At 41.0% G+C, this 27,997-nt stretch overlaps 5 protein-coding genes across 12 annotated transcripts in view; 3 read left to right on the top strand and 2 right to left on the bottom strand.

Moving 5' to 3' along the window:
- Positions 1-31: 31 nt before the first annotated feature.
- brd8a (bromodomain containing 8a) lies at positions 32-10,518 on the bottom strand. 7 transcript variants are annotated; one of them, XR_001962735.2, is made up of 19 exons: positions 9,973-10,516; positions 9,460-9,556; positions 8,970-9,039; positions 8,786-8,835; positions 8,522-8,644; positions 8,362-8,442; positions 8,164-8,228; positions 7,580-7,842; positions 6,275-6,359; positions 5,866-6,015; positions 5,211-5,317; positions 4,477-4,957; positions 4,330-4,373; positions 3,932-4,203; positions 3,662-3,754; positions 3,479-3,547; positions 2,974-3,332; positions 1,608-1,652; positions 32-1,406 (listed from the first exon to the last, which is right to left on the bottom strand). XR_001962735.2 is itself a non-coding variant. In XM_018692413.2 (19 exons), the coding sequence occupies exons 1-19, from the start codon at positions 10,013-10,015 to the stop codon at positions 1,347-1,349; spliced, it is 2,451 nt and encodes an 816-aa protein (XP_018547929.1). In that variant the 5' UTR covers positions 10,016-10,518; the 3' UTR covers positions 32-1,346. The 7 variants fall into 7 exon arrangements, 5 of the variants coding, with proteins under 5 accessions (XP_018547929.1, XP_018547928.1, XP_018547930.1 ...); XR_001962736.2 differs by having other exon boundaries at positions 2,998-3,332; XM_018692413.2 differs by having other exon boundaries at positions 3,050-3,332; positions 9,460-9,526; positions 9,973-10,518.
- A 2,122-nt stretch (positions 10,519-12,640) lies between these two features.
- Positions 12,641-14,534, top strand: gng8 (guanine nucleotide binding protein (G protein), gamma 8). Its single transcript, XM_018692417.2, has 3 exons — positions 12,641-13,010; positions 13,704-13,817; positions 14,203-14,534. Exons 2-3 carry the CDS (start codon positions 13,734-13,736, stop codon positions 14,329-14,331), a joined length of 213 nt encoding a protein of 70 aa, XP_018547933.1. The 5' UTR covers positions 12,641-13,010; positions 13,704-13,733; the 3' UTR covers positions 14,332-14,534.
- A 440-nt stretch (positions 14,535-14,974) lies between these two features.
- On the top strand, positions 14,975-19,165 carry tmem45b (transmembrane protein 45B). Its single transcript, XM_018691663.2, has 6 exons — positions 14,975-15,091; positions 16,497-16,694; positions 16,789-17,001; positions 17,137-17,321; positions 17,516-17,658; positions 18,911-19,165. Exons 2-6 carry the CDS (start codon positions 16,505-16,507, stop codon positions 19,020-19,022), a joined length of 843 nt encoding a protein of 280 aa, XP_018547179.1. The 5' UTR covers positions 14,975-15,091; positions 16,497-16,504; the 3' UTR covers positions 19,023-19,165.
- A 111-nt stretch (positions 19,166-19,276) lies between these two features.
- nfrkb (nuclear factor related to kappaB binding protein) lies at positions 19,277-27,924 on the bottom strand. Of its 2 annotated transcripts, none has more exons than XM_018691658.2 (26): positions 27,844-27,924; positions 27,340-27,477; positions 27,044-27,245; positions 26,811-26,938; positions 26,563-26,734; positions 26,235-26,339; positions 26,067-26,140; positions 25,907-25,988; positions 25,617-25,812; positions 25,395-25,506; positions 25,177-25,303; positions 24,998-25,075; positions 24,839-24,915; positions 24,688-24,734; positions 24,486-24,549; positions 24,212-24,386; positions 23,993-24,099; positions 23,675-23,798; positions 23,389-23,468; positions 23,064-23,260; positions 22,669-22,939; positions 22,393-22,572; positions 21,533-22,261; positions 20,574-20,680; positions 20,273-20,408; positions 19,277-20,076 (listed from the first exon to the last, which is right to left on the bottom strand). In XM_018691658.2, the coding sequence occupies exons 2-26, from the start codon at positions 27,463-27,465 to the stop codon at positions 19,939-19,941; spliced, it is 3,834 nt and encodes a 1,277-aa protein (XP_018547174.1). In that variant the 5' UTR covers positions 27,466-27,477; positions 27,844-27,924; the 3' UTR covers positions 19,277-19,938. The 2 variants fall into 2 exon arrangements, with proteins under 2 accessions (XP_018547174.1, XP_018547176.1); XM_018691660.2 differs by having other exon boundaries at positions 24,486-24,546.
- Positions 27,920-27,997, top strand: part of LOC108893541 (ryanodine receptor 1) — a 47,660-nt gene continuing 47,582 nt past the window's right edge. The window contains exon 1 of the mRNA XM_051078425.1: positions 27,920-27,983. The gene's annotated coding sequence lies outside the window, so the exon portion shown is untranslated. The remainder of the gene's footprint in view (positions 27,984-27,997) is intronic.

Here is a 27,997-nt window from a genome sequence, read left to right as displayed (position 1 = left end):
TGGTGGTGTCCTGTAAATAAGTCGGCTCTGGTTCAGTAAAAGCTATGAATGAGTTTTATTAATCAGGCCAATTTACATAACACTGAACATGACTTAACAAAACCCAATATGTAAAATCCTTCATTATTATTGGTCCAACATCAGAGTGGAAGATGCTGTGTCCCCTCTTTGTGTAGACAGCGTTACGTAACAACAGTTCAGAGAAGTTATATGAAACACAATAGCGGTAACTTATTTTTCTTGTAATGCTCACGTTAACTCAGCTTGTTGCAGTGTGGCCACTGCAGCTTCAACAGATTTTTAAACCCAATCCTGAGAAAATCTGCAAACTTCCCCACTCTGATACAGTACATTAAACATCAGTCACAAATTAGGCAAAACAGACTTTTATACTTAAAAAAAGGATATAAAATTCCAACTATTTAAATCCCCCAAAGGAAGATTAGACCTTTTTTCACTTGTTTTTGCACAAAAAAAGAAAAAGAAAAAGAAGAGAAATGAGCTCTTAAACATCAAAGTTAGGTTGCAACAGTTACTGATGTGGTGTGTTTTGGGTTGGCACTGATGTAAAAAAAAAAAATGCAAATTCAAGTTAGTATGTTTGGGGCTCTTTATACAGTTCTATTTTAACATTTTAAAGTCCACAAAACAGATAATTAACATGACGTTTTTTCTAAAACACTGAAAACACTGAAGGTATGTATTGTGATACCGTTTCACAGGAAGTGTACCATAGATAAAATCAATTAATCACAAACATTTGAAAGTTTTTAAAATTGAAAAGCTAAAAAAAAGAGAAAAAATGGAAAAGATTTTATATGAAATGAAATGTTTCTGTTTGAAATTAGTATACGCCCCCCTGAACATTCAGTTTTTGGGCTCAGAAATTAGATTAATCAGACTCTTTGGCCTCTGGTTTTACATATGATCAAAATCAAGCACACTAATCTGAGTTAAACTGGACCCTCTGCAGGCTTCATTTCAGCCCCGTTTGTAGGCTGGGAGTAACTTTTATCTTTATTGGTATAACCTGATGAAATGCAGAGCAGGCAAAGTAAGTCTGATCTGCAGCTACGTCTATGGAAGGTTTGACCTAGTCTTTCTCAATGCCCCATTGTAATCTGGGATTATACAGTATGTAATCCATGTCTGTATGGCTGTCTCAGAGCAACTTGAGCTTCTCCACATTACAGTCTACCCATTTAATCTAGAGTGCAAATAAAGGATACGCTGCACATTATGCAGAGTGAGAATCTGTGCAACTGACAGAGAGTAAATTCAGTCTTGTGGTTTTGCACCTTTCACTACGACTTGGGGATACTTGGCAAAATGTTCATCCTGTATGTTCATTTTTTCATCTTGAGGTCGGCTTCTATGGCACAACGGCGCCCTCTGGTGCCTCCGTCCTACAGTCAAAGACAGAGGGAAACAATAGATTAGACCACAGTTGGTCTTCACTCAAGTTTCACTTAAATTAGAGTTCAGCTCTACATGAATGGGCTTTCCTTTGTTTTGCTATATATAGTGACTGCAGTTTTTATTGTTTGCTTCAGAAAAAAAAGACGAGAAAGACAGAAAGTTTTAAAAGCTGTAAGATGGGTACTTACAAAAAGAGAAAGAAGGAAGGCAGGAGAAGACATGGAGACAGTGTCCTGTAAGAGGAAAATGATGCACATCAGAGCTGTGACTCAAAAGTGCATTGAAAGTCTCAAGAAGAAGCAAATCAATGTCAAGAAAGATGCAACACAGTTTATTTAGCACATGGAAAAATGAAGTGAGATTTAAGAGAACTACTACTAGATCAAATTTTTCTGTAAATTAGTATATTGCCATGTGGCTATTTTAAACGTTTACTATTTAATTCCTCGCTGCACTTATTTTTTAAGGACCATGCCAACATGTTTAGCTCTTAAACTACATACAATATATACTACATACGACATTTATTCTTGTCAACCATTTTTCAAAGCATAGCCTGAAGTTTTACAGTCATCTCCTACCTTCCAGTCAACTACTGGTTTTAGTTAACATCAGTACTCAATGAAAATCTGTTTCAGATCATCTGTCATCAAAATGAGCTGTTGCTACTTCACCTGCCAACTTGGTGCTTAAGTAAGAAAAGGAACAGGCAACCCTTTCTTACTAACTGTAGAAATCTTTATTTCACCCATATGTTTTGGTACAGAGTCTGCATCAGGCTGGTTTACAGTATGTGTTAAAGAATCAAAATATTCCGTCAGCCTTATTTTGTTTTGTCAAAGTTAATTATCACAACACCTGCATTAACGGTAATGTAGGTGTTTGAAAAATATTTGTTTCTGTATGCAAGTTGTAGTACAAGTCTCCAACATAAACATTAACAGTTTTTCACTCAGTCACATCATCATGCAAAAATAATGCATCAATAAAAAAACATAAAGGTGACTCAATATAAAATGTAAATCATTAGGCCAATACTGTGAAGCTATGTTTTCAGCATCCAAAACAATAGCTTTCTTGAAGGTAGAATATCAATGTAAACACTAACTGTATGCTTTGGTAAATAGTTGTCAGTAATGTTCTTTACATGATTGCATTATTACATTAATGCCTACCATTTTCCAAAGCATAACATATGTTTGTAAATAGATTTCTTTCTGTCCAGCCAACTATTGGCTGAAAAGTGAAATTGACTGCAAAAAAGTTTTGCATTCATTGACGTCTGAAAAGTCAAAGCCACAAAATGAGCAATAATGTACATGGAAATTGTGGAAAAGATCATTTGAATTTGGTGTATTCTTTTTTTTTTTAGAAAAGTTGCCTTCTGACAAAAAGATTGTGATAGATTATCTACCACATAATAGTTTCAAATCTTGGATTTGACTCTTCGTAGCGTACAAAAACAATGGCTACCTTAAAGGATGTCATTCTAAACGCTAATATCATGCTTTGGAAAATGGCCAGCAGATCTACTTTAGCATCACTTTCTTCTACCTTTAAGTCAGCCTGTTGTCTCACCCTTGTCTCTTCTTCTGTACTCTCTGCTTTTGTCAAAATTCTAGTGAAGCACCTTGTCAGTAGAGTCCTGTTTGCGTGTGCTCTCACGGCCCCTCAGACTCTTGGCGCTGATACCAGACTCTGAAGTCTCCATGATGAGCTGGGTAGCTAGAAACTGCTGGATCTGCTCAAGGACGTCACGCTGCATCTCCAGGGCCATGTGGTACACGTCGTGATCCAGGCTGTTGTACATGACGGCGTTCTGAAACATCAGCATGATGTCCCTCTGGAACTCTGCGGTGGTCCGTATCAAACCGGTCTCAATGTTCTTTTTGATGGTGGCGAGGTCCATGGGCCTGTGGAAGAGACAAAAGAAGGGTTTGAGTGATCTAAGGACATTCCAGTTGCGTGACCTTGGGAGCTGATGAGGGCTTATGACTGGTGAATGTCAATAATCCAGTGTCAGCCAGCAAAAACAAGTCTCAAGGCATCTGGTGCTTACCTGTGCACAATACTGTGATATCCAGGTGCAATTTCATCTGTTACTGGCTGCAGGAAGACATTTGCGTACCTACAACAGGTTGACATAAATTAGACCTGTTTCAGTAACAATACCAAAAACTGAAAAGTGACAACATGTGAAACGCTAAACATCAGTGGCTATTGTTACTGTTAGGAGTCTGACCTGTGATTGGCCGCTGCACGCCACACCAGCATAATGGCTTTCTTCCATATCTTGTGAGCCTGTAGTGCTTCCAGGTCCTCACTGCACACAGAACTGCACAATAATGGTACCCAAACAGAAAGGTCAAATGAAAAGTATTATCAACTCTTATCAAGCAGAACCTGATCTGCAGCATAACACAGTGAAATACATGTTACTGGTAGACAGGAGTGAAACACAATCTGCTTGTTTTGTTCCTTTGCTGTGTGTGCCTGTATGTGTTACGCTCACAACTGCGACGAGGCAGGGCTGCTGGGGATGGAGTCCGCGGTCGTGTGGAGCTGCAGAGATGAGGAGGCCGTGTGGAGGCTGTACCCATCCTCGCTCTCGCTGGCTGCGGGTTCCAGCTCCATCTCGCCGTCCGGCTCTGACAAGAATCCCTCCGCCCCGTCGCCCTCCTCCTCTCCACACGCTTCCGGCCCATTGACCTCGTTGTCGTCCACTTTAGTCCCTGAGGCGTTTCTTCCTTGCCTGACACTTATTCCGTTCTCGGCCCTCATCTCCTGCAAAGACGGAGAGAAACACAGAGAGATTCAAACAGAGCTTACAGTGCAGGAATACTGCCGAGCTATGCTCTCAGCATTTCGGTACAGCATCATGTTGGCTCTGTCCTCGTTGGGTGCTTATACCTTGGGATGCCTTTCTGTCAGTGGGCTATCTTCTAATACCGAGTCTGCCAAGATAGTAAAGATGAGTAATAAGAAGGAAATTGTTATGCAAACTGCATAATGTTATGAAGCAAGAGAATATTGATATTCATTGATGTGTGTGCGTACCTCCATGTGATTTATTAGGTCTTTGCTGTGCCCACTTCTCACTCTCACATTTTATGGTAACATCTGCTGAAATCTGGCTTTTCAGGGGCACCACCTCTCTGGTCTCTCTCATTGCTTGAGGCCGTGGGGGTGCTCCAGTGCGGCAGTGCTCTAAACTCTTCGAGTTGCACAAGGATGAGGAGGTGGGAAGTATGCTCCTTAGTCCCAAGGGGAATGCTGCAAGACAGTTATCTTGACTGCTGCACAGAGAGGAGAGCGAAGCTGAAGTCTCATCCTGAACTTCTAACGCTTCTGTCTTCCCCTCCAGGCCACAGTGAAGAGACGAGGACTGCGGGACCCCCGCAGGCCCCGTGGGGTGGGACTCGTGGGGCTGGAAAGGCCCAGCCTCCCAGGCACCAGACAGAGCATGGCCATTCTCCTCACACAGGGACAGAGCAGCTTCAACTGCAGCTGCATCTAAAGCCTCTGCAGCCTCATCTGCCTGTAGAGGAAGAGATATGACTCTGCATTTCAGAGAATATTTAAAGTCCTTTTTTTCCCCTTAAAACAGAAACCCAAATCTCAGCTGTGATTTTGATGAGTAAACTGCTGTCTCACTGGATTAATGAAGATAAATGAAAATGAAAATGAAGATAAACAGATTATGTAAAAGACCTTGTGTGTCATAAATGCATAACTATCCATAACCAGTTTCAGTGCAGTGAAAATATACAGTACTCTGCGCCCTTTTGCACCTTGTCTTCAATGATGGCAATAATGTCTCCCACTGTCTTCAGGTCCAACTCATCTCCCATGTAGGACACAGTCACATCGTCCTCAGTGAGGCCTGACACCTTATCCTCTGCAGAAACAGACAGAACCGTCACATCCTCCTCTGCACACAAACTACTACTGATTTAAAATTTTTGTTATAAACTAGGAATAGCAGCAGTTTGTAAAAGCACACATTTGCTTTTGGTGAACATGTATCTCTGGCCTTTAGTTCATTCGATATTCACAAAATGTTTTAGTATACTTTAGTTATTTAGTATCATAGGTATGTATTAACTTCCTTCTTGTGTGGGTCATTGGGTAGAAGAAGGCTAGAATTGGGAATATTTATAAAATAAGACACAATAATTGTGCCACTTTCCTGACATTGCGCAATAATTTGATCTCTAAAGTGTAATTAATTAGTGTAATTAATCTTTAATTTTCCTTTTGCAATTTAATCAATAAAGTTAACAGTCGTAGCTAAAGCATAATATTACATATTTGCTAGTTTCAAGGGAAATAGGGGGTCTGAAATTGAATTCTGCAGCTACAAAGCAGGTGACGTTAAGGATGTGGGGAGGTTTCGCCTGTGGATCAGGCACTGAGTAGTTCAGATGCGGGTCAGTGTGGACAGACCTGTACTGGCTGAGGCAGTGGAGTCAACAGGAAGAGGAGTGGCAGTAGAGAGAGCAGCGCTGGAGACAGAGTCTGCGCTGACCATGAAACCTAGTGGGGCAGTAAACTGGGTGGGACCCGCCTCCAGGAGGCGAGACAACATCGGGGCACCTGCCATGCAAACGTTCATACACACACATAAAAACACACACACAGTACAGAGTGCAGACAAAGCAGCAGAGGCTTTCAGATAGCTAATGTATGAGCAAACAGTTTAAGTGCTTATGTACAAAGCATAAATACATTTAGGATTCAATTAAGGATTGTATACACTGTGATTCAGTGCCGTAAACAAATTAAGCATGTAGGATTCGAATAGAGTGAACATGTTTCATTAGTAATAAATAAAAATAATACAAGGTGTCTGTACCTGTTGCCTGAGAGAGGGGTTGACTAGGTGGAGCCAGCTGCGAGTCATGTGCTCCGGTCATGTTACCAGCATCACCCTCTCCAATCTGGGATATAAACACGTACAACCGCATCAAACATTTGTCTGTTTTCTTGCTGATTCACACATTGTGATCCACAACGTCAAAGTGAATTTTATATGCACGCTACATAATCTTGTAGATAATACATTTCTAAAGCTGAATGTCTGAATGCTGTGTTATTTCTACAGTGTGACTGGAAGCTCTGTGCATATGTTTATACAGAAGGCCTTACAGACAGCACTGCAAGTCAGAACAGAAACATTTCCAGAGGAATGCGAAGAGGCAAAGATCTAGTAAAGGATAAACTAATTCTGACATGTTGGGATTTCACAAGAGCACAGTAGGCTTCATTGAATGGAAAAGATGAAAAACATGAAACAAGCCAGACAAATCCAGGAGGTAACTGTCCAGCAATCGTTGAATAAGAACCTTGCTCAGGGACTGACTGAATGACAGCTCCTTGGCTGCAATGTGTGAAAACATGCATGGAAAATGCTGCCGTACAGGAACCGCAGACGAAATATGACAAAAGCCTTGAAGGTAAAATTGGAAGCAAATCAGGAAGCTACCCACGGTTTGCCAAAAAACTGCCTGAGACACTAAGAGGAAAAAGGATTTAGTGGTAAAATGTGAACCCTTCAGCCAAGGTGTAGGTGTATGAAACTTGAAACCAGCTGACCAACACAATTATAGCTTTAATTTGTTTTCCTTAAAAAGTAAAACTGATATAGTGATGCATTAACGGTAAAATTATACATTTTCATTTCTTTAACTCAACTAAATTCAAGAAAGCAAGGTAAAATTATTTCCTGTCTGATGCACTGTGAATGGAACAACAACAGCTCTTACTTTCAAATACAGGAAGCGTGTGAAGGACATAAATATGAATGACCCTGTATGGCATAGCATAAGACAGCACCTGCACTAACAGTAACTGTCCAAAACGAAGAGGAGTTAACTGAAAAAAGCTGCTCATATGTGTGTCCCATCCAGTTTTACAAAGCTAGAGCAAGAATATTTCTGTGCCTGAAGTTACATACATTTGCAAAGATCTCAATACAACTGAATTAACGAACCTCAGCTATCCAAAACCACAAGTGCAAGATGAAATGATTAAACACTTCCTACACACACAGTAACGCTACAAGTGATGAGATGAAGATGGGATGCCCCTGCAGACTTGATCATATTAATTACAGAGCTTGGCACTGGTGGCATAACATAGTGAAGTCCTCTCAACATACCAGTCTGGAATTCGAGGCCAAGATGCTGCCTTTCTTCAGTAACTCTGACAGGAGCGGAGATGGCGGTGGTGTGGCTTTTTGCCCTATGAGTTTCTTTTGGGTGGGGTCATCCAGAAGTGACCCGTGGCCGGACGCAAGATCCAGTGTCAAGCTCTCGAGTGGGTCACCTGGTGAGAAATCCTGGCCCGGGGAGCTACACCCTGAGGGCGAATGCATGGTGACACCGGGCACTCGCTTAGGTGTGCTCTTTGCCACCTGTCTTGCTGGAGGAGGGAGGGGCGGCAAAGGGAGGATTTCTTTATCAGTCACATAGTAATGCAGTAAAAGATACAGCAAAATCTGCCAAGTCTAAAATCTGTTACACTTTCAGCTGAGGGTAAATAATGGATAATGTCTACAGCAAGCAGGCCTGGACATTGTAGATCAAACAGCTTTTCAAGAGACATTTTGCAGAAACATTTTACTTAGTCCTAGTTATTTTCCATAAGAAACAATACTGTTTATACAGCACAAATGAAATTACCAAAGTATTATTCTGTATTGATGTTTTCCCTCAAAATACCCTATAAAAGTGAAGAACATACCCTGATAAGCAGCATCTGTGTTTTTTCTTTTCAACTCTGCTTCCTCCTCGTCCTGTTTCTTCTTCCTGACAGACACACACAAGATCATTTAATTTTGCTTATCATTAGAGCGTTTGATGTCTAAGCATTACAAACAGAAACAAGGATGAAGTGCATTATTGAGGAAAAAGGTCAGATAGAAAGGTTGTTGCTTCTTACTGCAGAATTTCTTCCCATAACTCCTCTAGTTTCGAATCTAGATGTCCTGCTTGAATCAGTTCAGCCTCTCTCTTCAGCGTTCTGTGAAAACGGCACCACGTCAACCAATCTCATCAATTCAGTTTGTAATGCAACCACTTCTGGGGTTATGCTTGTGTACCTGTGCTTCTCCTGTGTTTCTTTGATCAACTTTTTTAGCTCATCAATCCTCTCAGCTGTCAGCCTACGTACTATCACATCCTCCACTGTCTCCACCACCTCACCCTTTTCACCACGCTTCCTCCTGAAGTTAACAAATGCATTATTAGTTAAAGACAATTTTTTCAGGCATATACTGTTAATGCATGAGTCAAAGCTTTGTAATCTATTTTAGCTTGCAAGTCTACAAAAGCATGCTCGAGGTAAAAGTCATTTATGTGCTCACTTTGGGGCCTCTGTTGTTTCCAGGAGCTCAGAGTACTTGGAGGCACAGTGCTGTGAGAAGACACAGGGAGAATTGGAACAGCTTTGTGACGAGACAAAATATAACAATGTGGAAAACCTACTGCAGAGATCATGAATTTTGGTCTCTGTGTTTTGCAGTAGGGTGAGCTCTGATTTTGTCATACCTTTTGAGAGAACCAGTCAGGAGGTCGCCCAGGTTCTGCAAATGGTTTGATGGCTCGGCTGACAGATACCCTGTTGAGATGAGGAAATGTTGTAAGATGGAATACACATTAAATACTTCCAAGTACACAACAGCCTGCTATTTCTGTCCTGGTTTATCATAGCCTTCCTCTAAATCTGTTTTGTCAGTTTGTTTGTTATGATTATTTTTTTGGAAGTCTGTGAGTTGTACATTTGTTTAAAATGTCTGCAAAAAGAAAGCCTGCATGCACTGAGCAACATGATGGGATAGTATGCCAATCCATAATAGGATTAACACATTATATGCTGCCATGTAGCACGTAACTTCTTTAACATATTCAGACATGTTCAAACTACAAATGACCGTATGGCCATATCATAGACCTATGACACATACAATTTTGTACACAGCCATGGATTAATGGCACCAGATTTAGAATTCAATGGCAAAAATGGAGGAAAATACAGTACCAGTTCTGGTCTCCACTCTTCATGACAGATGTGGCCAAACACAGTTTCTCCCTCACTGACCATGGCTCTGTTGGTCCAATGACAAGCAGCTTATGTTCTGCAGATGTGGTGAAAAATGGACACATGACACATGCTATGTATATTATAACAAAGCCTATATGCTATGCATGTTCAGCTGATTGCCTGCTCGGTTCTGGCATCGACTGTACTGTTAATCTCCTGAGCATTTATGCCACCTAAAGCTGCCCACAACGCCTGTAATTCACTATTCACACACAACTGCTTGGGATCAGCACACAAAAAGCATGTCGTTTATGCCGTTGGTGGTAAACAGTAACCACCAACACTTTGTATAAACAGAGCTGTCAACTCGTGATGACAGCCATTAATCCTTGCGGGCTCCCCTGCAGGGAGCGGAGGCTGCCACGCAGGAAGTTAGTGGTGATAACACCGACACACTAAGCGCTAACGGATAGCATGTCATGACATTTGCTATGTACCGACGTTACTCACTTCCAACCCCGTTTGCCATCTTCCTGTCATCCCGACATCCCATACATCTTGGTAGACAGAAACCCAGCTACTAATAACGCTGGCGAGATCCGAATACGACGGTTATTCATAAAAATATGGACGTTAACATCAGTGAATGTTACGTTAAGGATGTTGAGGCTTTCAGGATTTTTCTTTCTAGCTAGCGAGCACGTCGAACCACCGTTGTCCGTTAAAGTCACAGTCTTATATGTGTCTTTGGTAACTTAAGGATTAACTAGCTAGCTCAGATGCTACACAGGGCTTTCTCCGTTAAGAGTCGCAACGCCGGTTTAATTTCGCGTAAATCTGAATAGAGTCTATGCTGCCAGGAAACGGCCAGACGAGAAAATTTAGCTTAATGTAGTCACTAGATATTTATCATTGTAGCTAGCAGCAGCAACTGTACGTACACGCCCACTACCACAGTAAAGATGGTACAACCCTGGGTTGCTGTTGAATATTCTTAACTTAGCTAACTTAGCTTGTTTTTGAGTTTCGTGCAGATGTGGCCATTTTCTTGTCGCTGTAGGGCACTAATAACTACAATAATATATGAAAAAATAGATCAATATACCTTTTTTTCTTTTACCTCAGAGGCTACAATGTAGGGAGGCTACTTGATGTCACTTTTGTGATTGAGCTGAGATAGCTACTGTAAAGAAAGTTGTCTAGTAACTGTGTCTACCTTACTTGTTTGCCACATAACTAAGTTATAAGTCATATCTAACGTTACTACAGTACATACACAAAAATTATACAGGTATTAATGTGCAGGTTATTAAAGCTAATTATATTTACCAGACATTTATATGGAAGATTCAAAATGCCAAAAAACTAAGACAAATAAAACATGATTAAAATGAAATACAACACACATTCTTATTATAGTGTTGTAATTAACATACAAACATTTTAAGAAGATATTTATTTTTCTTTTTTTAAATAAGGAAATTATTTGTTTTTCATCGTGAAATTACTTTTTCAGGTCACAAAGAATACAAAATGAAGCTAACAGTATTTCCAGTGATGACCTATAAATGATCATACTGTGCTGATAAGTCTGTCACACATTGAGCAGCAGGAGCTACAGACTAGAAAAACTGGTTTGTGACTAGTATGATGCAGCAAAAATCCAGGAGAACCAGGGGCTCTGTAATATGAATAGCTTGAGCTTAGCTTTAAATGTTGCATCAGTGTGAAATATGTCTACATTTGCCACCTTTATGGTTTTATAAAAGTGGGATGCTTGATAGTGAAATGTTAATGGTTGTTTGTCTCTATATGTCTGCCTGTGATAGACTAGCGATCTGTGCCGGGTGTGCTCCACCTCTCTCCCAATGTCAGCTGTGACCCTCATAACTAATGGATGGATAAATATTTTTGATCTTGCAGTCATTTAAAGTTGAGTTACATGTTTGTCAATTGATGTACACTTTTAACTCTAGTGTTGATGGGATATGCGGACACTGCCCTCCTCTGTGGTTTCATTGATCCTATGATGCAGTGCCTATCAAAACTGAACAGAATGAAAGAGGAGACATGCTGGTGGCTGGTTGGCTGGATAGACTTTATATTTGTCAAGCGTAGGCAACAAGATTAAGTTCTTTCTAAGAGGGACCACAGAATCGGAACATCCCCCGCTGGAAATTTGCAACACAACACTGGGCAAATTATATTTTTGGGCCCCTGGTGACTGGGGTTGGTAGAAAAGCTACAACGCTTTCTTCTTATTTGGTCCCATATTTTCCACAGAGAGAGACCAATTACAACAGGGAAACAAATGTTAATGAGGCACTTGACATTTAACTCAATAACACTGCCACTTTGCCCCCTGCTGCTGTGTGGAATAACTGTCAGCTCTACAGGATAGACTGGCAGTCTTGTAGAGAGAAGGTAGCTTCAGCATGAGACAAATGATTCAGTTGTTTGAGAGAACTCACACCTTGACAAAAACTCAGTCTTGCGTGTTATCCAGTATTCTTGTGTAATCTTAGGAAAAGAATTAGGCCCTTAAATATTTGTTTGGAGCTTGATAAGACTTTCATTCTTTATACCGTACACACCCTCTTGAAACATTGTCATTGTTATACTTTAAATCTGCACAATGCTCACAGTTCTCAATTTAACTTTGTCATAGAAATACCTACAGGTTCCCTTTGACCTACAGATAAAACACAAGAAGAAGCAACATGATCAAAGAGGCAGCATATCCAAAGATGATTTTCCTTCCTTGTTGACCACGCCTTGTTGCGACATGTGTCTGTCCCTTTGTAGAGACTGAGACTGTTATTCCATCCAAAATCTGCTCTTTTTGTACACCAAGAGCATTTTTTGCCAAGCTCAAAGCAGTGATGAGGATTTTAGTTTTGGATTCTAACATCCAGTTGTGCCACTTAATAAAGAGAATAATAAACTTATTGTAAATATTGCTTATTCATTATTTTGTGCTCTCAGGATTAAATAAGCCCAATGAGCCCACAGTGAATGCCCTTGATAAATGCATATCCAAGTATCAAAGATTTAATGTTTGTCTAAGGATTAATTCCAAACTGGAAAATTAATTATAGTCATAGAAAACAACCTTGCCTATTCTCTCGAGAGCGTCTTCATAACAGCCTAATACCTTTTCAAGTTGTTATCAGATGCTAGGGAAAAAACAAAACAAAATATTTTTGTATATTAAACACACTATTAACTATTTAAAGTCAATTAGTATTTAGGGTCGTTTTAAAATGTTACACTTCAGAACACAAGCTGCTCTATTATCTCAGGTAAGTGAGTGATGGAGACTCGGGAGATGAAGGTCACGCCACATGTTGCCTTTAACTGCTGCACTGAGCCCAACCTGGGGGCAGAACCACAGCTAATTATTTGAAGGAGGGAGCTTATTGAAGCCTTCCTCCTCGTCTTTGCCATTAATCTCACCTCATTTGTTACTGTAAGTTGGTGTGGAGGACCCTGCTGAAGACGAGCGGACGTCTCATTCCAGGAGCCCAGTGGTTGCAGTCGGTCTTGTGGTGAGTGAATTATTATGAGTTAAGGATAAATCTTGACATTTTTCAAAAGCTACTTTTCTACAGATGCATGTTAACTGCTTATATCAGATGATATAGCTCTACTTATCTGTGTGCTGCTCTTGGCAGCAAATTTCACAAGAACGTGAAAGTGTAGAAATCAATGCTATAACTGACAATGAATTTCATACTCAAAGACACTGACAAATAAATAAACAGAATCTTTGATTGTTGACTAATGATGCTTTTTATTTACTGCTCTCTAAGTGGTTCAGCAAGACTCATCTCTTGCATCTGTCTATGCCAGCAAACGAGCAACATAATAGCAGTGGGGCGATAACATTAACAGCAGCTCTCCATCTGCATTTTATGACAAATACTACTGTGCAAGAGCAACAAGTTAATGTTAATGTTAGGTGTATTTACAACCTCAGCTTAGCGGATGCTCCCCCATGGGGACGGCTGCTCTGCCTCCCCTCCCCTGCCCTTCTCCTTTGAGACCCTCTCTGTGCCACTTGCAGCTGAGACCCAGGGAGCAGAATTAACAAGCAAATTGAAACAGACTCTAACCATGGCAGAGATACCTTTACTAATCTGTGGAATCATGCTTGTGTATTTTCTTCCCCTTGGTTTCTTTAGATGTGCCTGCACTGCTATTTCTCATCTGATAATTCAACATTTGACATTTTGCTGCAGGCTGGCTGACTTTAGAGGGAAAGGGGTAGGATGTCTAACAACATGGCCAAGATTGCAGATGCTCGAAAAACAGTGGAGCAATTGAAACTGGAGGTCAACATAGAGAGGATGATGGTGAGTCAGCATATTATTGAAGCAAACAACCAAGCAACCAATGAAATGTTTAACAGATATCACTTTAGATGGATAAATATGAAACATATTTCTGTGTCGTACAAGCAATTTGGTCTCATGTATGTACGTGAGCATCTATTTTTCTCCTGAAAAGCAGTGCACATTTAACTGGTACCTTGTGATATAACAGAAAACATTTAAAAAACCAATACAGTCACCAGTTTTGAATAATCAAAACTCTTCAGTCAGTTAACACTGGCTTCCTTTTCATAATTGATACCATATTTCAAGAGGAAGCACATAAAGTTACAGAAGACAGGTGTGCTTTAGCTTTTTAAATAAGTGGTAAACCACAGACGTGCTTTAACGCAGCCTTTTTGTACAGGTATCCAAAGCAGCGGCCGAACTGATGGCCTACTGTGAATCTCATGCCAAAGAGGACCCCCTGGTGACTCCAGTGCCTTCCTCTGAGAACCCATTTAGAGAGAAGAAATTATTCTGTGTAATATTATAATGCTTGCAAGTGCACTACAAACATCTATTAGCATCTGTAGCTATTTGAATGTGTGAATTCAGTGTCAAATTTAATGACAAACACAATGAGACAACCCTTTTTTACAATATTCAGTTTTGTATTTAAAGTAGCTCTTTGGTGACTAATTTTCCCTGTGGAATCATCACATGAACATGATAATGATGGCAATAAAGATTTATTGAAAACAGGTGCAAAGTTCATTTACACCAGCCTGTGCTGCTGCCTCTCCTTGTGCACACAGTTTAGATATTGAGTCATCAGTATTCCCAAGTTTTTGCTGAATTGTTTTAAAACTTTCCAAGGTTTTAAAACTATCTTTTTTCTTTCTTTTTTTTTTTTATAGAAATGTTGATTATATCCTGGGATTGATGTCTTAGATTGTGTAGTTATAAGATATTGATTCTAAATGATAAAAAAAATATTCTACACTGACACTACACTTGCATTGAGGAAAATCTTTCTCTTTTTTTTAACTAATACCTGGATGAATAACATGATCTGTGAGCAGGTATTGTTTTTTTCTGCCTGAATGTCACAGCCGTCTCCCAGGAGGACGTCCCTCAGTCTCAGAAACCAATGCAAATGATGGGTGGGGCTATGTTATGATGTCAATACAGGTTAGAGGTGCAGGCAACAGGTGTGCACAGTTTACACAGACCTCACAGAGTGCTCTCACTCTGGCAGCTGCCAGGATTCACACATTTCTCTGGATCTACTGGGCATTTGGGAATTAAATAAGGTATGTACATTTTGTTGACCAAACCATCTGTGACTGTAAGAATAGAGGCTCATTTTCACATTTAGTATCTGTAGAGATGACTGTCGTGCAACATCTTACCTATGCTTTGGATGTAGAAATAACTTTTGAATTGAAATGATTTTTTTTTTTTTTTTTTTTTTAATAATGTATTTGGTACATATTACATCTACCTACATGCCTGTGCCTCCTGATATGTGCTGTAGAAAGTATGAAAGATGTAGACAAATGTTTAGTCACATCAAGTCAAACAGGGTTAGTCAAGAAAAACTTGTCTGACTAAACATGCAGATCCTAAACACACCCGTGACTCTCACCCATTGACACTGAAGAAGAGGAAGTTACACTTTTTCTGTATATTACCATTAGCCTACTATATTACAAGAGGAAGTTACACTTCCACTTCTTGGTCAATTTTGGTCAATTCTGAAAACCCCAACTGGCCACCTTAAGAGTGACCATGCTCTAAGAAAATGTGTCTAATTTATAATTCATACAAAACCTCAGTGCCATCTTTATATCAGTAACACTTTAGTGACTGCAACCAGCATTTCTAAAACTTAGATACAAGTTGCTTTAGTGCTTTAAAAATAAATAGATAAATAAATAAATAAAATAAAAAAACCTTAGGTGGCCAATGTGTTCATTTACCAAACAGCCCTGTTTCATTTGAATTCCATTTTTGCAAGACAAATGAGTGTATTCACTGCTTATGGATGGATTGAATGCAGAGGTCAGTTTCCTGTGTGTATAGAGTACATACTTAGCTAACAAAGGATTCTTCTTCTACTATTACCTGGATCAAAGGGCATATTCTGATTAGATAAACTCAAGGATAGAGTACCAAGTAAATTAATGTTTCCTCATTTCCATTGTTTGGTAGATCTTTGCTGCCACTGAATCTCAGGATTTAGTGGAATTAATTAAATAAATTATGACACAAAGCTTACTAATAATATACAAGACTGATGTTTTGGCTCAAAACAAGCTCACTCTTATCTGACGAGTGATGGTTTCATCTGATAACATTACTGGTTATTTTGTTTATTGGCAAGAATAGACCATACTAATGAACTGGCTACGTGACTATATAATATTTACCTAGTATTTACAACAACCTTTATATGCAGGCAATCTACAGACATCCCATGATCTCTTTGTCAGCTGCTCTTTTTATTTATTTTTCCTTTCTTTTAATTGACACTTGCTTGTAGTCATTACACGGCTCAAAACATCATATAATAAAGGTATCAGCCTGTACTTTGATCTCAAAGCTCAGTCCTTTCACATTTTCAAAGGAATAAAAGCATTAGGCTAAAATTATAAACAGTATGTTGCTCTCAAATGTATGCTATTAATTAATAAGGTGTATTTCTTGTGTTTTCAGGCCTCACAATGGCCAACTTTGGTGGACATGCCATTCCTGGCACTTTTTTCCTCTTTTATGGCTTTTGGCTAACAGTGAAGCACATTCGCCAACACTACTGGAGGACGAGTCAGCCCAAAGGAAGACAGAATATGCCTCCTTTCCTTAAAAGAATGGAATACTTTGAAGGAGGACTCCAAATCTTTGCTGCATTTGTGGGTCAGTTTTCCTCTCAGTCCAGCTGCACCCTCACAGCAAAGTCTCTAAACTTGTTCTCGACTCATGTCATTTGTCTGATGTCGTCCTGTCACAGGCATCATGGTTGAACAGTTTGTGGTGGACGGGCCGCATGCCCGCCTCTACGACAAGGAGAACAACTCGTGGGTCAAGCTGATGAACTGGCAGCACAGCACCATGTATCTGTTCTTTGGGATCGCTGGAATAGCACTGGTTGCCAGCACTGCGTCCAAACTGGTGCCATCTGGTGTTGACCGCTTCACTCTCTCCTTGGCTCTTTTTGTTGAAGGTAAGCTGTGCTGACGCAAGGCTTTAGTTGAATATTTTTCCCTTGCATCACAAAAATGTCCCTCTGACATGTATTTGAGCTGTGTTTTGTGTTTGACTCCCTCCCCCCTCCCCCTTCCTCTCCCGTATCATCCAGGGTTTTTGTTTTATTACCATGTACACAGTCGGCCACACCTGGATGCTCACATCCACTCCCTGCTGCTGGTGGCTGTGTTTGGTGGATCAGCCGGCACCATGTTGGAGGTGTTCATGAGAGACAACATTCTTTTGGAGCTGTTCAAGGCGTGCATGTTCATCCTGCAGGGCTCGTGGTTCTACCAGGTGCAAGCAAAATTCTAAAGTGAGATGTTCAATGCCAAAATGTGTTAAATGTGATTTGTGAATGTGCCAATAAACATTGCGTAGGTTTTCAGAGCCACAACCATTTGGTTCCACACAATACAATTCTACCACAATTGCAGTGTTTTTGAAAGTCTGAGCCATTGAATTACTCATCACACTATTTGTTCTTTCAGATTGGATTTGTACTGTACCCTTTGAGTGGACCACAATGGGACTTGGAAATGCATGACAACGTTATGTTTGTCACAATGTGCTTCTGCTGGCATTTAGCCATCGCCCTGCTTTTAGTCACCTTCACCTCCTCTGTGGTTTGGTTGTAAGTATCCTGTCCTTTGCCTAAAAAAGTTTGAGAACTGAAATCAAAGTAGTTACTGAAGTTGTTATAAAGGTTCACACAGAACAGGGAAACTACATAATGAGTACTTGGAAGTAAAATTATGGTCACATTATCTACCTCTTCACTTTCATCATACCTACATGAACATGTACTCAAATTGACCTTCCCCTCTAAAATATAAAAGGGTTTAATATTTCAGTGCATTTTACCCATGCTCACAGTAAGACGATGGCTGGGATTCATTCTAAGAGGAAGTTTCAAGGGCATCTAAACAATAGCCTGTTAACCTACAGTTGGCATGCAGAAATAATATGAGCTTGTTTGGCTCATGGCACTGCAGAGACGATCAGCCAAAACAAAAGGAGGAGTGGACTTTACCCCTTCCATTAATAATTAGTCTTTTAGCATTAGCCCACAGCAAAACTCCATTGCTGTCAGTTAGTGTGAGCACTTGTCCACTGTGGACTGTTGGTAATGATTTATTTACAACCAAGAAACAGTGTACGCTCTACATCAGCCCTTTTCCTGGTGCAAGGGAACCTATTGGATATTTTTATTAACGCTAAAATTAAAAAAGTGAAATCCATAAATAAATCTATAGATAGTGTCTATATTTGGGAACTTCTGATTTATGCTAAATCCACATTCAAGCACTTTTGTGCTGTACAGTATCACCATATTTAAGAATAAGATACTGTATCTGGTCAAATAATGATTTCTTCAACTAACAAACTAAAGCTTTTAGTTTTGAACAAATGATCTCAGTCTGTGAACAGAAAACACCAAACCTTTTCAGTTTTATTCTGATCCCTGAACATGTGTTTTAAGGTGTCTTGTGAAGTTCTTATAGTCAACATGGTTTGGTTTACATTAAACATTTTTCACCAAAGTGCAGTGTCCTTAAGGCTTACTAAACGTTAAGTAAGTGTTTAAAATGTTTGCTAGGCCCTCAGGATATTTGTCCTTGTTTGAAACCTATTCTTTACATTAGGTTGCGGTCGTCTTCTTTTTCTGTTTTACTGGTACATACTTGTGCACACGTTGGTAGGACACGAGATACACACAGGTGATGAAAAACTGCTCTGCAGCACCAGTACTGGTCAAAACTACAAAAAATATTTTGTAGAGAAAGCCAGATATCAAAGATTAGTTAGACTGGAGCAGAAAGTCAGTTGTGGTATCTTTATGTTGTTGATGTGTTCCCTGAAGTCTTTTTCTTTTGTTCCTATAGCACGCTGAAGCGATGCTCAGGAAGGGGACAGGACATAGAGATCGGAATGCGAAAAACATCCTCCAAAGCAAGCTGTCAGAAAGCTTTGCTTGAAGAGTCAGATGAAGAGTGAATGTTTTTGTTATGGTTCTTTCAATTTTTATTCAAATTTCTATGTTGATGGTCTGTGTGTAAGAGTTTGTAAGTGTGTGTAAGTGTTTGCACAATCTACTTTGTTTTTGTAATAAAATAACATTAAGCACAAATCTATTTAAATATGATCTGTTATTAGTATTTTAAAAACACACAAAGTTATATAAATAAATGTAAACTGGGATGTATGGTTCAAGTGTATGGCCTGCAATCAAATAAAATACAACACATGGCTAGAGACAAAATAATGTATTAACATAACAAGTCACATCATTCAAATAAATCAGACATAAATCCAACCTGCTTCACATGTGCTAATACTGGATTATGTCATACATTTAAGGACAAACACAACACCCTGCTGACAGACATAAATCTGAAATGGTAGTTTCATATTAATTAACAAGTTGAGACTTTCTGAGGTTATAGTGAGGTGAAATATCAACAGAGCAACTGGTCTTTTCGAAGTTTGTGAACAACTGACAGAAAAGTAAAGAACTCCTAACGAAACACTGCAACCTGCCCATCTATGGTTGCAGTTGGCAACAGCCCTGGTGAGCTGTTTTACATTACATTTTGGCTGTAACAAGGAGGAGAATAAAATTAAGGAGATAAACAATGACACCTGATTACTGATTATCCTGCACCCTCCTACAGGTAAGCTGAACACAAGCCCACAGCGTAGGGAAGAATTGTGTTTCTAGCTTTTGTTTGTTTGAAAAGAAGTAAAGGCATATTACACAGTGTAATAATAATGTAAAAAAAACAGTACCTTTACTTGTGAGAACAGAAACAAGTCAACTGATCCTGAAAAAGCTTGAGAACCAAAGTAGTAAAATAACCAAATGCAGACGTGTAGTGCACCTACGATTCACTGCTGCCTGACGACATCAGGATCACTGTTGAGGTGCAGGTGGGGGATCGGGTGCACATTTGGGTGAAGGTGCTGTTGTGACTACAACAGTGGAAACTGATTTTGGAGAGCCTGCTGCCATGTGCGGCTGCAGCTGCGCCGGAACTGTCTGGATGCGAACCTAAAGGAGGAAAGGCAGTTAGTTAGATAGTTAGCCTTAGAATGCTCTGTGTTTATCCAAGATGAAGCATAAATTAAAAAGCCATATAGTATCACACATCAATGTTTGAGGTAAAAACAGGTGTTATAAAATACATTATTCCCTTTTCTTGACAATACTTTCTAATCTGTGATGTTTTAAAAAACGGTGAGCTAACCTGCGTGGCCTGTCCTTGCTGCTGAAGCTGCTGGAATTGCTGCGCTGTGACAAAGCTGACTGGTTTGTTCCCTGCAATCAGCTTCGTGCCAGCAGGCATAGTGGTCAGGATGATATTCCTGCCCAGGCTGCTGATACTGCTCAGAAAAGAGATGAAAAAAGATAAAAACCTGTTAGTCTACCAGCCCAACTAACGAGTGTTGTCTTATTTTGTCTGGGGAAGGTGTTAACAAGAAAAGTATTCTCAATTTAAAAAAAACAAAAAAAAACAAAAACATAACAGTGTGGACTATGAGACTTACTTTGCATTGAGACTTCCTTTCACAATCGGTGTGGTCACTACACTCTTGCTCTTCAGTGGCTGGTTGAGGACAGAGAGGGGCACAGTGATCCGTGCAGGTAACTTCCCCTAGAGTGTTGTCGAAGAAGACGATAGTCATGTGACTTTCAGAAGGTGCAGTTAAACACTGAGACATGGCTGAGGAGAGTTTCTTAAATCAGCAGCGTAGATGGGATCAGTACACACAATACAGAAGTCGCTTGGCAAAGTCAAAATTCCCATTATGAAGAGTGTGCTTGTACACATCAAATACCTGTCTAAAACTGCTTAATTTACAGTCCAATTAATTAACTAATTGGAAATAAACTTGTTGGAGAGAGGAGAATCTGAGAGAAAAGCTGATACATTCCTCATCAATGAATTCCTGCTCTCTGTGGAGGAAACTGCCATTTAATAAATCAACCATTCAGAGAAGTATTGGGGAGGAAGTATCTAGTCAAAGTTTTAAGTCAATGTTTCCGTTGAAACCTAACAGCTTGTGGTCAAATACCTAAATATGGACTGTGTCTAAGGCCACACAGTTCACACCAGGCACCTAACTGCAGTTCAAATGACAACGAATAATCAAATTTAATTTCATCTTTTTCTTTGGAAAACTGTGACGTTTGGGGGTGGGGGGGTGGGTGTAGAAGAATAGAGCTCTTTGGCACAGGCAAATGTGAGCTGCTCACGGGGAAAACTTCCTGTGATATAAGAGATGTGTTAATGAATGAATGGTCCAACAGCGACTCCTAGAGGCCAAGCTGCTTCTAACAGGTACATCCTGAAAATAGTTTAACCCAAGTGACTTCTTAAAAGCTACCCACTCTTTCAAACATGGCTAAAAATATTAAGTGTAAATTTCTAGTATACAGTAGCTGTAACCATATTGAACTGCACACCTCATCTGATTTATTTACAGCGAGTGAATAATTTCCTTACTGTCTGTGTAGTAACCACTGTAGCAGGGACCTGCCGCACAGTGGCTGTAGCTGTTCCTAGTGTCAGAGGTGAGCCCGATGCCCCAGGAGCCACCGTGATCCCCTTAGCACCAGCCACAACACTGGCAGCCATGGTCACTACATTAGCACATGTAGACGCTGTGAGCGGTTTACTGCCAGTGGTGGTTGTCATCGTGATGGTCTGACCCTGTTTCTGCGGAATAACACCAAGGCCTGGCATTATCCGGATGGTGGCGCCACTCTTGTCGGGGGTGGTAACCGTGGAGAAGGTCCTAGATTTTTGGTCGGCCGTGACAGCCAGTGTGGGCATCAGACGTATGGCTGTGTCTCCTGCAGCCTTCAACAAGGTGGAGGCAACGGGGCCCGCTTTAGTGGTCTGTGCTTCCCCCGTACAGGATGTAGCACTGGAGGCGGAGGAAGGTGACGGGTGGGGTGGTGTCACATGGAGAGTGGCTGATATGCTCTTGCTGCCTGAGGCGGCAGTGCCCAGAAAGTCGGGGGTGAGTTTGACAGTTGCGACTGGGGATTTGGCAAGAGTTGCCATCATGTCTGGGGTTATCCGCAGCACGGTCTGGCCTTTAGCGTCTGTGGTGATGGAGGAGGGAGGAAGGCGTAGGACGTCTTTACCCTGAATGCGCAGGTTTGTGGCTGTTATTGGAATTCCTGCTCCTCCTGGAGTCTTCATTCCCAGCTGTCCTGTGATGGACACCTTGAAAGAAAAAAAAACATGTAACCAACAGATAAATCTTGTGATCATCAGCATAGCAAATACTTCAGGCCTGGCTGAGATATTCTCTAGTCAACCTGATCAAATATTGCATTTTAAACAAAATGCTCCACCTGTTTGATGTTCGGGCTGGTAACTCCTTGCAGCACAGCAGGAGAAGCAGGGTTGTTGGCCGGACTACCAGGCGACCCAGTCTGAGGTTTGGCCACAGTTACAGCAGACACAGACAGGGTGGTTGGCACCTGGACTGGACTACTGGCAGACTGACTCCTCAGAGGCACAGAAACCACTGCCTGTTGATGTACACAGTAAACACAGACATTTAGAATATGCAAAACAAATAAAACAAAGTATTTATCTTATGCTTTACTATTAGTTGGCCTGGTTACCTGTGAAATGCCCTTGGCTGCCACGGACACAGGCATCCTGATCTGGTGAGGGGTCTGATGCACCAGTGTGGCCTGCTGACTTCCTGCTGAGGAGCCCAGACCAGCCTGGGCAGAAACTACCCGCACCTGGGGGAGGGAGCCCGCCGCCAGGTGGCTCACTATTCGAGCCGCGTGTTGGGACGTGACCGTCTGTGAAGCTGGTGGAGCAGCCTGACTGGTGGGTAAGATGGTTCCCAGCTGGGGCAATGAGGGAGGGGACACAAGAAGAACACTAGAAGAGCAGGAAGAGGAGGAAGAGAAATGATAAGATAATCACACAGATGAAACATGGGTGTACTTTATGTATTGTACAATATACATAAGAAAAAAAAAAAAAAATCTTGTGTCACACTGACCCTGGGCTGGTTTTGATTGTATCCGGGACTCCAGTTTTTGTCGGCGTGGTGGCTGTGCAGGGTAAAGGTGACTTAGGGGTTCCAGGCATGTTTGGGGTGGGTGTTGTAGGGGTCGGCGACATGGGGTTGGAGCAAATATCCTGTCCTGCCTCCAGACATCCAGGAGTCTTACTGCCTCCGTCTTTACTTCCAGACTTCTAAAACATAAATGGGAATTGGGATTCACAATCAAATAACTAAAATTTGTATTTGTCAGACACAAGCAGGAAAATTATAACTTCCACTACAGCAACACAACTGAAGAAAATGGAGGCAGTGGACTCACAGGCTTAGATGCCGGTTTAGGTTTCTGCTGTAGGGCCTTCCTTGCTTTCGCGGCAGCAGCTTGAGCCTGGTGGATCCTCTCTGGATGGGAAATACATAGAACACAAGAATTAACATTTTTGATACAGTTTAATCTTCAAGATCAAGACCTTTTGAAATTCTATGTTGACAATGAAACTAAACAAATAGCTCCTTAGTTGCTGACTTCACTCAAAAACTACAAAATTAGACTTCTACACACTAATTTTTGACACCAAGTAATTTCTTAATCAGGCGTTGTTGCTCACCAAACTCCTCTTGGCTGCGATGGCGGTGCAGGTAAATCCACAGCTTGCGGCCAATGTCATACTTCACACAGGGATCTTTCTCATAATGAAGTCTATCCAGAGCTCCACTGACAACTGTGTTCACCTAAGTGGAAAACAAAGCTCCTTACTCACAGGAAACGTCACCATAGGGAAACAGCTTAGAGGCAGCATCTGCCCCTGCAAAGTGGGAAAGTGTGGTACACACAAAAAAAAACTTGTATAATGCAGACATCTTAGTCAAATGAAAATCCAGAATACACCAAGTGAATAAAATGAAAAATGCCAAATCAATCACACCTGAGCACTAGTGACATCTGGAGCGAGAAACTGTGAGTCTTTCAACAGTTCACAGATCTCTGCCCTTGTTCCTTCTCCATTGGGTAACCTGGCTGCTGCATCCCGTACTACAGAAAGAAAGAGGGCAGAAGTCAGAATTGTGTGATTGGTTTTCTTTGCACACAGTTAAAGCACTGGTTCCCTACAGTGTGAAAACAAGAGTGAAAGAGAAGGTCTAACCCAGAGAGAGAATGGTGACGTAAGGTGGTCGGTCTGAGCGGAGCAGCGTGTGCTCCCTGGCTTTGTTGAGAGACATCTCCTTATCAAACACTCCTTTGACGGGCCCCACCACAGATTCGAAGCCGTGCATCCTGAAGGTGAAGGCTTTATGTGGCTGGTTGTATCGCTGCTGCTCCTAGTAAACAAACAGGAAAGGCACGTTGGTTTAGAGAATTCATGCTCAGGCAAAAGAGGCAAAATGTTATAGAAGAGTTTTCCAGCAGCACAAACAAACCTGGACTTGAAACACTTGTCTTTCATCTCCAGTGCTGGGCCGCACCACATAATCAGTCGAGCTGCTTGATGAGAGATATTACACGGTTAACTTAAATAGACTTGATACTGGAACTCAAACTACATCATGAAATTATTATTAGTTAATTGATTTTCAGCATTATGTCTGATTTGGTATTTTTTAGCAAATGATTGAATCTTACACTCTTGGTGTGGGAGAAGTCATCTCTAACATGTCTTCGTTCTCTGTCTGTGGAAGATGAGAAAGCTTTGTAAGCATCAATAATGTGGCATAGCACAAACTTTAAAGTCAGTGCTGAGACAGAATTTGTTACATAATAATAACTGTACTACCTTGACAACTAAATCTTTGGAGTCCAGCCACAGCTGACAGAGTGCACTGAGATCCTTCTCTGTGTCCTGAGTGGGACCTAAAATAAGTCATGGATATTAATCTCAATGTACAGAGTCATCCTGAAACGTCAAGCCCCGCATCAATCAGGAAGTTCTTACCGATCCACCTCCACTGCTGAGATTCATCTGAAAATTCCACAAACGGAGAAAAGCCACTGGGGAGCGCCATCATGCCATCTGATTAACAAACGGAAGAGTGCAGAGGGAAAAATACATGAGTAACGTGGGGTGGAAAATTAAATCTGATTATTTTGGTGCAAGTGAGCGCTGCTACCTACCTTTAGTCTCTCCTGCAAGAAACTGGAGGGCTTGAAGGACCAGGTCAGACCAACAGGAGGCAGATGAAAACCACGTGTTGAGGGAACTGGCTGGAGAGGACTGCCACATCTGAACTTTCTCCTCCAACTGAGAAATCAAAACGTAGGTGTTATAATGTTTAGTCAGAACTGTGATCAATTCTATAAAATGTATGTGAGGCTCTGTAATGAGTGTTTACCATTGAAGTACTGGCAAGTGGTTCTGCTCTTAAGATGTTCTCCAACAAGCTAAAGAAACTGACAGCTATTTCCTCAACTGTGACCGGGCTGCTCTGACACTCCTCCACAATTCTGCAATAATGATGGTTCTTTACATTAGTTTTATCTAACAGGAGACTCAGGGGACACACATGCACACAACACTGTAAATATTCTTCACACCAACATGGCAACAGACTCACTCTTCCTTGATGTTGGGCAGCGGAGTAGACGGTGTGTCCGGCAGGGAGTTGATGATGTTCGCTGGCGGAGCTGATGGAGTGTCTGCAGGTGCAAGAGCTTCAAAGGGATCCTCAGACTCCACCTTAATTGTCCTCATTTTCTTCTTCCTTCTCTCATCTCTCATCTTCTTTTTAGGCAGAGACAAATCAAAGAGCGCTAGAGGATAAAAGGAGAGAAATACATAAACTGTATGTCATGAAATTGACAAAATTTATCATAATTTTTTTTCTTTATTTATTTATTAACTCACACATAGTCCCCTTCCGACCAATGTTTGCTCTTGAGAGTATGTCTCCGAGGTGGATATCAGATGTCATCAAGTCTGGATGGTCCTGAGTAAATCAAACATTAGTGATATACAGTACAAGTTAAGTCTAGACTATATCTGTGGATTTTTTCCCCCTACTTACTGGCTGTCGCTTCCTTTTCTCCCGATGATTTTGCAGCATGGTTTTCAAGTCCTGCTCACCTAGTTCTATTTTTTCTGTTTAGAAATAAAATGTAATGTAATGTATAATTTAGCATTATAGTCACAATTCTCATACATGAGAGCAACATCATCTGGATAAATCACTGACCAGTAGTCTTCATGTCTTGGGTGGAGAGGCTGGGCAAAACTCTGAGCGAGACAGTGGGCGTCGGAGAGGAGGGTGACTGTGGTGCTGGGGTCCATAAGGATAAGTCTAAAAGCATATATAATAAGACATGTAAAAGAATCGTCAGAGTCAGTTTTAAAAATTTGCTTTCTCATTAAAATCTGAATCCATCTTCATTTTACACTTTTATTTTTCATATATTTCTACTGTAACTACTGCTTAAATCAACTAGTGAACTCTTATGTCAGAGAACTGCTACAGAAATAAAGTATTATTATCATCTGCAGTGATCATGAAAGAACAGACTGACCGTCATCATCAGATGAAGCATTGCTGTCTCCACACTCAGTTTTGACCTCCTTTAATATACGGCTCAGTCTTCTCCTAACCCTTGGCTCCCGCATTTCAGCATGAGACTTAGTTGGTAACTTTCTCTTCGGTGGAAAGTCCAGACCATTATGAACTGCAAAATCTAGCAGCTCCTACAACAAGAGGACATACTTAGTCTGATTCCAGGAAGCCATGTATCTTGTACTTCAATCTTTTACAAAAAAATACCTTTCTGGAGACGAGGATTTGCTTCAACAGCCTGTGGTAATACTGCTGAAGGGAGTACAGCTGCCGCTTTCTCTGGGACTTGGCACACAATTGTCTGTACTTGACCACTTCAGGATTGAAGTAGCCATCTGGGTTGAGATAACGAGTGTAATAATCAGAAAGTGTATTAAAAGTCCAACCAGCATGATACATCTGAGTGTTGGTGTGTAAATAAGTGGGTAAGTAGGAAGTACCTCTGAATAATTTTTGTGCAAGGTGAAGGGGATTTCCAAAGTTAAAATTTCTGTTGTTGAACAGGTCGCCGATGGTGCTGTCCTGCTCCGCAACGTTATTGTCAGGAAACTGTGGCAAAAACTGACGAAGGTGCTGCCTCTGGGAATCTGTCAGTACTTCACTCCAGGTGCTTTCGCTCATCACAGAGAAGAAGATTTCCGGCTGTTGAAAACAAAGAGTAGACAGCAAAGGTGAATGCATCATCTGCAGTGTGTCTTGTAACCTGTACACAATCGAACAGCGCCAGACAACTCACGTCCTCAAGCAGGTCCTCCGGAAGGTTCACTCTGCAGTTCCCCAGCATGCATTCCTCTGTGATTTGTCCATCGTTTTCTTCTTTTGGATCAAGAGGATCTGTGAGCATATGTGTGAGGGCATCCATACTTCTCCAAGTCTGCCCACATAGGAAAAACAGGAAAAAGTCACTCAAAACGGTCGTTTTAATCTATGAACTGACGCCAGCGGATGCGTTTGCTTCCAGTCATTCAGCTTGCAAACGCTGTTGGGGTAATAGTTTTGAAATAGTCTGGCAGCTCAGGTACAATTATAAGCAAGCATTCACCAATGTCAAAACATTAACCGCTCTGTACAGTAACGTAGCGCTGCTCGGCGAGCTAAGTTAGCAAAAAAGCCAGTTACGGCGTTTGGATTCCTATTTCAACTTTCGACGCGAACAGGCAATTTCTTTACGGCACAGTGACAAATATGCGTATTATGACTAAGCTGATAGTGTTGATTAAAAACAGCTAATAGCTCTTACCTGACACCGCTTTGTGTTTCGGAAATTGAGGGGGAACTGTTTTTCCGACGTACCGTTTTCTTCTTCTACTCAAATTAGATGACGACCAGCGGATGCCGTTTGCCTCGCGCGTTGTGCTGCCCTCCACAGGCAATTGATGAGTATGAATCTATGA

This window comes from Lates calcarifer, linkage group LG20, assembly GCF_001640805.2.
Source record: "Lates calcarifer isolate ASB-BC8 linkage group LG20, TLL_Latcal_v3, whole genome shotgun sequence".
NCBI lineage: Eukaryota > Metazoa > Chordata > Actinopteri > Centropomidae > Lates > Lates calcarifer.
The sequence above is the reverse complement of the archived record's forward strand: the minus strand, read 5'-3'. Positions and strand labels throughout refer to the sequence as shown.

Bases quoted from the DNA above. Each gene is read 5' to 3' on its own strand.
- brd8a (XM_018692412.2), bottom strand. From the start codon at position 10,015: ATGGGATGTCGGGATGACAGGAAGATGGCAAACGGGGTTGGAA. The intron at 6,360-7,579 runs GTATGTTGAGAG...TTTATATCCCAG, and splicing joins TGGCCTCGAATTCCAGACTG to ATTGGAGAGGGTGATGCTGG. The intron at 4,958-5,210 runs GTGCAAAAGGGC...CTTCCTCTACAG, and splicing joins TTGCCATCATTGAAGACAAG to GCAGATGAGGCTGCAGAGGC.
- gng8 (XM_018692417.2), top strand. From the start codon at position 13,734: ATGTCTAACAACATGGCCAAGATTGCAGATGCTCGAAAAACAGTGGAG. The intron at 13,818-14,202 runs GTGAGTCAGCAT...CTTTTTGTACAG, and splicing joins TCAACATAGAGAGGATGATG to GTATCCAAAGCAGCGGCCGA.
- tmem45b (XM_018691663.2), top strand. From the start codon at position 16,505: ATGGCCAACTTTGGTGGACATGCCATTCCTGGCACTTTTTTCCTCTTT. The intron at 17,322-17,515 runs GTGCAAGCAAAA...TTGTTCTTTCAG, and splicing joins AGGGCTCGTGGTTCTACCAG to ATTGGATTTGTACTGTACCC. The intron at 17,659-18,910 runs GTAAGTATCCTG...TTGTTCCTATAG, and splicing joins ACCTCCTCTGTGGTTTGGTT to CACGCTGAAGCGATGCTCAG.
- nfrkb (XM_018691658.2), bottom strand. From the start codon at position 27,465: ATGGATGCCCTCACACATATGCTCACAGATCCTCTTGATCCAAAAGAA. The intron at 27,246-27,339 runs GTGAGTTGTCTG...TGTTTTCAACAG, and splicing joins CGGAGGACCTGCTTGAGGAC to CCGGAAATCTTCTTCTCTGT. The intron at 20,681-21,532 runs GTAAGGAAATTA...ACAACACTCTAG, and splicing joins CAGTGGTTACTACACAGACA to GGGAAGTTACCTGCACGGAT.